The 9,069-nt window shown below is 36.2% G+C and overlaps 1 protein-coding gene across 6 annotated transcripts in view; it reads right to left on the bottom strand.

Moving 5' to 3' along the window:
* mitfb (melanocyte inducing transcription factor b) overlaps positions 1-9,069 on the bottom strand; it is a 34,861-nt gene that overhangs the window by 5,505 nt on the left and 20,287 nt on the right. For 4 of the 6 annotated variants that reach the window (XM_044118562.1, XM_044118551.1, XM_044118588.1 and 1 more), the window contains exons 3-9: positions 3,634-3,849; positions 3,449-3,544; positions 2,949-3,066; positions 2,695-2,787; positions 2,525-2,581; positions 1,291-1,366; positions 345-492 (exon numbers count right to left, since the gene is read on the bottom strand). In XM_044118562.1, the coding sequence (XP_043974497.1) occupies positions 345-492; positions 1,291-1,366; positions 2,525-2,581; positions 2,695-2,787; positions 2,949-3,066; positions 3,449-3,544; positions 3,634-3,849 (804 nt within the window). The remainder of the gene's footprint in view (positions 1-344; positions 493-1,290; positions 1,367-2,524; positions 2,582-2,694; positions 2,788-2,948; positions 3,067-3,448; positions 3,545-3,633; positions 3,850-9,069) is intronic. The other 2 variants (XM_044118578.1, XM_044118569.1) reach the window with 1 other exon arrangement.

Genomic DNA, 9,069 nt, shown 5'->3' with positions numbered 1-9,069 from the left:
AGTGAAAATATATTTTCTATATTATTGCAATTACAGCTGGGATATGTGTCCATCACCTAAACATATACAGAGGTCGTTGCTTTTTCTGGGATTTCATAAAAAAAAAAAAAAAGATGTACATTATTTATTCAGTTTTTTTTCACTTCACAATATGCACCATTTTCTGTTGGTCTGTCATAATTGATTCAAATAAAATACGCTAAAGTTTGTGTTTGTAAACTGAAAAAAATATGAAAGAGTTGTTGGAGTATGAATTCTTTTGAAAGGCACAGTACAGGTTTACTCATACAGTACATATTATAAATGCCATAATGGGCATTATGCCGTTCTCTTGATATATATACCTGTATTCTGAGCATCAAATGTCGGTTGGCGTGCTCAAGTTTTTTCTGGCGGTTCTCCAGCTCCTTGGCCCTCTGTTGTTCACGCTGCAGCTTTCGGATGTAATCCACTGATGCCTTCAGGATGGTGCCTTTGTTCCAGCGCATGTCTCTAAAAATCACAAAGATGCTATTATTCCTTTGCTTGACATTTTAATGTCAGTCAACATTCTCAACCTTAAGAGTTGCTTTAAGGCAAAAATGAGAAACGTTTGGTATTAAACAACATGTAATTGCAGTGTTTCAGATTGCAAACCTCTAAAATGTTATAAGAGCAAGACTAGCAAGGTGTTCTTCAGAGCTGCAACATCAAAAAAGATAAGATGTAAGGATTAAATTAAGATTACTTAAAAAAGAATAATATCAGAGAAAATGAATTATATTTCGACATATAATGGAAATGTCTGAGGGGAGTGGGTTTATCAGAATAAAAAATAGGCCTTTCAAACAACAAGTCACTAAAGGTCACATTTAGCCTTCAAGCAGAAAATGGGTTATCAAATACACCAATGTGTAGTTTTAAAGTTCAGCTGCAGCTAATACAAGAACTCATCAGTTAAACAAATCTAGACCATTGCCTCAAATGTTACAGTATTTTCTGGTACAAAATCCCCCTTGTGGGTTTCCTCAAGCAATTTTTCCTTGAGTTTCTGTTTGCAGAGATAGCAACATAGAGAGGGGACTTTGCAATTAAAAAAATAATTAATATTAAAGGAATATTAATTTTTTATATATATATATATACTCTAGAACAGGTTTAACTTTTCTTTTCTTCACAATCAATTACAGAAACCACGTGCTGCTATAATCTTCAGATATGAGATATGAGAATGTGACAATCCAAAGAAAGTATGAATCAGTTCGTTTTTTCAAGCTTTCGGAAGTAAAATCAAAGCAATGGGAAACTTACGGGTCATTGGATTTTGGAATCAAAGTCCCCAACTCCTTGATACGATCATTGATGTTAAACCGACGTCTTCGTTCAACTGCAAAACAAGCAAGGAATTAAACAAACATGGCTCCAAGATTTAGTAAAGAGCAACTGTACTATTTCAGAGCCAGAAACTTAAAACGATTCAATATATGAAAAAAAAAATAATCCCAATTGGCTCTACATTATTTTAAAATAAGAAATACATGATGTACTATAAGGATGTTGACTTTGTGTAGTTAACCGGAGATATGAAACGGCAGCAAAAAGCGTACTATTCTCTAAAATTAAAATGCGTTTTAAACAAAATTTTGTCATAAGGATGTGTGGTCACTTATTGGCAACTCAAAAAAAGATGTAGTTTTTTTTACTTTTACTTTCCTCAAAGCTCCTAAATGCAAGAATAATGAGTGAAAATGGTGACGGAAGAGGGGAGATTTCTTTGAAACAACTCAAACATTTGATTCAAAGGACAGAAAAAAACTAAGTCGTGGGAAAAAGAAATTACATAGTTTATACTATTAATGATAAGAGCCATAAGTCAGCAGTCAGACGACCAAAGAGAACATTCCTTCTGGAAGAAAAACTTTTCTGAGGCTGCTGTCAGTACAACACATCTGATAACAACTACGCATTATTCTATAAACTTCTATAAACAACAACTATGAATAGTCCCTCTCCATATAGTATTATTAGGTGCAGTACTCACTAATTTTTTTGAGTATCACAGCTAAATGAAGGAGAAAATTGGGCAGTACATAGTGTGGTAGAACAGATTCCCAATATGCAACTGTGGTTTATTCTTGATGCTGTAATCCAGAGGTTTGAATCCCAAACCCCAAATTCTTTAGCTTTGCAGGGTGTTCAGAAATATTTATTTACTTCTAGCTTCTCAATGGACAAATCAATATTTGCTCCTAAAAATCATTCAATACTTCACCATTGCTGCTTTTATCTGGCATGGTCAATTTTTGCGTTGATGCCATAGCTTGGTGTTTGCATGCGAGATCATCAATCTGTCAAGTTTGCTTTTTTTTTTTTGCTATTTTATAGTTCTGGATTTCGGATGTAAAAATTAATATGATCAAAATGAATTAGAAATAAAGGTATCATTAAAAAGGATTTGTAAGGTATTTGGATGGTGCCTCAAGCAAAATAGTTTGTCAAATGTTAATTTTGGCAAATAAAATAGGATGCTGCAATTGGAACTTACTCAAATTATGGTTGTCTTTCTTCTGCCTTTCTTTTGCGAGGGCTCTTACCTCAACTTCTGGAAAAAGTGCTTTGGTTAGTTAAAATTAAGGGTCCAATAAATGCTTTACAAGTGATTTAAAAGAAACAGAACTGGTTTTGTGTAGTTTGGAGATAAATACTGAGACGTACCCACAGGGAATCCTTCTGGCCTTTGATAGGTGTCAAATTTTCCACAGGATCCAGACTTGTCCAGCATGTGCATGATGGACGGGGATTGAGACACTACATAACAAATAACAAGAAAACTAAGCAATCAGTGCAAAAAAGCATGTATATTCATGATCCCAACCCCCAGGCAGGTAATACTGTTAAAGAATTGATGCAATCGTAAATTTAAATCCATAGCCACTGTCTGTATAAGATCTGCTCTACTCCCTGCTCACCTGAGTATTCCCTTTTGATGTTGGAAAGATTGGCAGGGCAGGAGTTACTGATGGGCAGGGCCTGCGGAGGCATGCCCTGATTACCGTACATGTCCATGAGGTTAGCAGGTACAGGAATCTGGGGGAGTGTCGGAGAGATTACATCTATCTTTATTAGAGGCTTATCAAACCACAGCAATGAGAACGACAATGCAGTGGGAAAATGTCAGATTTGATGTTAGGGTTTTTATTGCAGTTCAGGCAAATGGCATCACTTTGTGATCCGTCTATACGGCATGAAGCACTTACTGAACTCATTAATTATCATACACTTTTCTGTTAATTAGTGAAAAAAAGTAAATAAATGTGCAGAACCACATGAACATTGCTTTAAGATGTAAGCTCTAAAATGTCAGGCTATTTCCATTAGCATGCAGATCATTTATTCTCAATCTCTTACATGTTGTGACCTTTCACAGACAGCTCTGTGCTGACAGTAATACACCAGAAAACTCACACACCGTGTTTGCCATTTGCAGTCCAGGATCCATCAAGCCGAGGATCTCATCACTGTAACTGGACTCCAGACTAATAATGTCGTCAATGACATCATCCATCTACAATCAGACACAAAAGCTGAGGTTCAATTAACTCTATTAACATGAAATGAGAAAGCACAACCCGTTTACAATGAGACTGCTCACACCTCTTTCTCGCAGTTAGAGTTGAGGGTCAGTAAGGCCATAGGGCTGTTGGGGGCGCTGTTGCCCAGCCCTGGCGGCATGCCCCCGTGGTCAGAGGACTGGTTGGGGCAGGGCAAGCTCAACGCCTGAGAACCAAGCTTTCCCAGGTACCGCTTCACCTGCTGCTGCTGCGAGCGCTGGATGTGGTACTTGGTTGGATTTTCCAAATGAGTCTGAACCTGTTGATTGAAAGCAGAAAACATTATGCCAACAAAACATAATACTTTGAGATTATGGTGACACCTAATGGGTAGAAGAAGGCCAACAAAGGAACAGTTTTACTTAAACATCTGAGTTGTCGCAAAATATTTCTCATCAAAGTGAAACATGTCTGATAAATCGCCATCTATGTCCCCATTGACTTTGTATGGTGAAAGCTTAAACTACTATTATGAGCTTCAGATGTTAAAATGAGTAGCTACATGAAAATTTTTATTACAAGTATTTGAGGTTTTCATTTGGAAGCATGTAAGGAAGTATTTCCTGAGTGAGACTGCCGTGTTGACAGAGGGGTCAAAAAAATAGCTTTTGTTGTGCTGGGGGACAAACTCAATTACAAAATAAGTAAAACCAAAAAAAGAAATCTGAACTGAGCTTGAAAAGTAATGAAATCTATATTGTATTTTGAAAACACGACAGAACATATTTAATAAATTGTGGAATTAAGACAATCTTAGAACTGATAACAGATTTTTTCCTTTGTGACAAATTCATTTAAACATCCTGTTATGTTGCGAGTCAAATTGACCCGTTTTAAAGTTTAAAACACTTTTTTAAATAGTTGGAAGCATTTTATCTGCTAAGAACTTTTTCTATTTGTCTTAATAAGTGCACTTTACATATAAATTGAAAATGGTTCATTTTACACATTTGCACCACCTCCAGCGTCTAATTTTTACATAGATACTATTCGGGTCAATTTGACCTGGAAGTCAAGTTAAAGGGTAAAAAAGGTCAAAAAATGTCCAATTCTATTTGTTTCCTTGCAGCTATGAACCATATTTCACCACACACACGCATGCACACGCGCTTGAACACAAGCCCACTTTTTCGCTATTCTCTTTCTTCACTAGGAAACTGCGAGAAAGCACCTGTGTTCATACAACTTTTGACAGGAACCTTTTCTGTTCCCGTGGGCAAACTCCACCCGCACTGAGTGGACACTGCAGAAGTGGGGGGAAACATAAATACTCTCTGCTTGACTCATTTATCTTGATTTTAATCAGCAGGTCAATTTGACCCAGAACAGTATATGTGTCTCAAGTTCAATTATAAAGATCATCCATTGAAAAAAAAAAAAATCTAAATGTAATATAATTTTTTTTTTTTTCCAAAATATAAATTTCAAGGATAATTATTGTTTGTAAATAAAAAAAATTATGTCCAAATGAGTAAATGAGTAAGTTGTCATCATTGATCCTTTATTTGTGAGAAATACAGAAAAAACATCATTACACAAATATTGATTGAAATGGTTAGTTAATAATCAGATACAAGAATGTTTTGGAGGATTTTTTTGGTTTTTGACACTATTGCAGGACTAAATACACTCCTGGTCAAATTGACCCAGGAACATTACTGCTGTACCTCAGAAACAAACATATTATTCTTAGGTGCGAAGCAACAATCCACACCCAGAGCATCTGGCTGATGGTTTCTGATCTGATTGTTCATGTCTGATGTCCAGTAGTCAACTACGTCTTGGTCCAGTTCAGCCAGGCATGTACAATATGTGTTAAATGCGACAACTGACATGCGTTAATTGATAAGACACACAGAGACACTCTTGGTGTCATTAAGTTTTCCTGAAAATATTGGTAAAATCTTTCTGGTTTTATCTCATTCCCATAAAACTTGTACTGTGTGTCATCTTGACTTGAGAGCTTGTTTGATAGTGGCTCCCCTTTTCTACACTGAACTTTAATTCGTTAAAACACTGAGGCTTTTATTCTATTTGTGAAATCACAAGAAAAGGAAGCATTTTAAATGTTTTCTTGCCTTCAGAACCAGTTGTCTAAAATATAATTCAAACCTTGAGTCAAATACAGTATTCTACTTTGGTAAGAGTATTTAAACCAAAGTTTATGATTTGTACACCCTTTACTCCAACGGTGAAGACAATTTTCTTTTTGTTTTCCATAAAATTTCCTAAAATCTAAACGTACCTTTCCCCCCCTAGTTGCTACAAAGTTTTATTTTATTAAACTAAATTACTTTTCAAAAAAAGACCAATATAATCAAGAAATGCTTCAATATGCTTAACAACTTAATTTAAGATGGTGTCAAGTGTTGCCATCCAGCTCTGCACACAAGTTGCAGTTCAGTTTGATATCTGATGCTCATTAATCTGCCAGCATTAATGAGCTAGAAATATATAGCTGCAGGCAGACCCACACAGCATCCACATATGTACACAAACACCCACACACACACAAACAACTTCAGAGACAGTATTTGTCAGACTGTAAAGCATTTTAAATGGAGCGGAGCCGCTGTAATCCATCTCACATTCAGAGGTCTAAATTTAAACTTTCCTCCGTTTGGCCTGAATATTCGCAAAAAAATCCCTCAACAACACCTGCGGTTTACAAAAATCAACAAAAAATTGGTTTTTTTGAAACAATACCTTGGCACTGTTAAAGATATTACAACTGGAGTCAAGACAGTGAAGTGGACCAAATTCTGATTAATTAAATATCCTGTTCAGCTTTTTTTTTTTTTTTTCTTTACATATATATAAAAGACATACCTCATAAGGTTGGTATCCAAGCATCTCAAGCATATTTCCTCCTTTGAACCGTTAAATTTAAGCAAAAGTTAAAAATACAAGTGTGATTTTTTTTTTCAGCCAAGATGCGCTGCAGCAGCTGCCTCCTCTGCTGTGCCTGCTGGAGTGAGAAGACACACAACCAGCTCAGCTTTTCAAAGGCAAGAAAACTAATTAGATATGCATGTCTGGGAATCTCAGTGAACACAATGATCCTTTTCAAATTTGTGTTGTTTTATGTAAAAACTGTATTTATTTCTTTATGGCGTGTCACTTGATGTCAGGATATGCTGCCAACAGTTAGAGTCTTTGTTTGAGAAAGCCACTTCTTTAACTGAACCTTGCCTGGGGCCGTGTCTTTGCCCCATCCACTTTTTAACCCATGTGGATGCTTGATATGTGTTCCCAGTTTAGCGCAGGACAAAGAATAAAGTCTCCTTCATTGTCTTTAGTCTGCAGTTTGCTTCTCTAGATGCTTTTATTGAAATTAACAAGAACCTCTCTTTAAACAGATTTCTTTGCAATTATTTTTATCACATTAAACATCACAGGCCCAGAATAGACAGTCAGCGAATTTCTGATATTTCTGCTGCATTTTAAAAAAATTCTTCGGTACTCAAACAGTACATGAACTTAAGCATACAATGACACATGAAAATCCTATGAATAAAAGATTGTTGTCAATTAAACTCTTATGTTAACAGGTCAAAGTTAAAGCTGTGGAAAACTTTTAAATCAGAATTAGATTATAAAACAACTGCTTAAGCAGATGTCAGTTTGATCAATCATCCAAAAAAGGAAAGACCATAACACAACTTCACACCTACCAAAACAAGTTCATTCAGTCAATCTGAATGGCTGGGCAAGGGAAACATACCAGAAACAGACCAAAGAAACTTTGGAGGAGCTGCAGAAATCCAAAGCTCACAATCTGTAAACATGACAACTGTATGTCGCATGCTTCACAAATCTGGCAGTTGTGGAAGATTCACAAGAAGAAGGCCGTCGTTGAATGTAACAAATAAAATGTGCATCCAAATATTGCACTGGTTTGTGGCACAAATATGGGAAGAAACGGTAAATATTTGGAAGAAAATGCTTTGGTCATATGAGACCAAAATGAAACTATTGGTCTATATGCAAAATGTTTTGTGTAGCGAAAGAAACTAAGAGTCCACGTCATCATAAACAAATTGTTTTATCAAATACAGAGAGCTACAACAGAATGAGAAGAACTACTGCTGAACAAAACACAAAGACCTGTTTTAAAACAGTCCAACAAAAAAAAAAAGAATAAGGTCCTTTATTGTGTCACCTTTGGAAAATCAGGTGTACCAGCAACAAGTTGTTAGCACTTTTGCTAACAACTTGCACAATGTGTATATAAATATGGAAAGCAGCAACAGGATTTACAACAAATAAAAAAAATATGTATGAAGATCAGATGGGATGTGTAAATAACAGTAGGAATGTTAATACTTCTTGAGTTTGTTGGGAGTCATGGTGTTACTGGTTTTAATCCAACAGCTGCTAGGAGGAAGAAACTATAATAATGCTTCATTGTGCACCCAGGATGTCAATGAAGAAGTTTTTCAGTTCAGCAACAGCCGCATATATGGGGAGAAGACATTGTCCTACAGCGAAGTAATCGCAACCAGAGTGCTTCTGTATCTCAGTACCTGAACTGGATGCTAAGACAGAGATAGCTTATCTAACTGCTTCATCTTTATAACCCTAAAAACTACTGGGAACATATTCCGTGAACGGTGGAGATAAATACTGAACATTTTGGTGTAAAATTAACTAATATTTTAAAAGACAGAACATCATGTCAACAGTCAAACATGGCAGTGATAGTGTGACGGTATGAGCTGCTGCTCAGCTTCAGACATTTGAAGCAATTGATGGAACCAAGAATTCTGCTCTCAGTCAGAAATTCCTGCAGGATAATATCTGGGCCTCAATGTGTGACCTTGAACTCAAACACACTGGAGTTATGCAGCAGGTCAATGACCCAGAGTAGGCCAGCAATTGTACTTATGAATGGCTAAAAAAAACCATTTGTTTTAGAGTGGCCAAGGGAAAGACTGGTCTCAAATGTAATTGTTCTTGCCTGACTGTAAACAAACCATTCATGCTCAAAATGTAGCTCAATTAAAGCAAATCTTAAAAAAAACAACAACTCCTCTTTGTAATGTAAAATATTCATTGCAAGTTTTATCAAAAGCTTGATGGCAGTTGTCTTTCCCTTAAATGTGGCAAAACCACAAACTGGGGTATCGCTATGCCTGATAAACTGTGTAAATGTAAAATCAAAGGCAAAACAATTGAGCACAGTTAAACAAAAGTTAACCATGAAGTGTCAGCTAAGCAACTATGAATACTCAGTTAGACAAGGTAATCAGAGAAATGTTGGTCATGTGATTTAGAAATTACTAAGTACCTTGGAACACAAGCTCATTCAGAGGTCCTTGTCCATGCACAGATACAGCATCATTGTTCTTTAGGAGACCCTCATGTGAGCTACATTAACTTACAGTATATCCTGCAGGTATTCTCATCACAAGACCACTGGGCTGACGCCACTAAGGTTACCACGGTTACTGTTTGATAAAGACGTATAAGGCACAGC

This window comes from Gambusia affinis, linkage group LG01 (assembly GCF_019740435.1).
Source record: "Gambusia affinis linkage group LG01, SWU_Gaff_1.0, whole genome shotgun sequence".
Classification (NCBI taxonomy): domain Eukaryota; kingdom Metazoa; phylum Chordata; class Actinopteri; order Cyprinodontiformes; family Poeciliidae; genus Gambusia; species Gambusia affinis.
The sequence above is the reverse complement of the archived record's forward strand: the minus strand, read 5'-3'. Positions and strand labels throughout refer to the sequence as shown.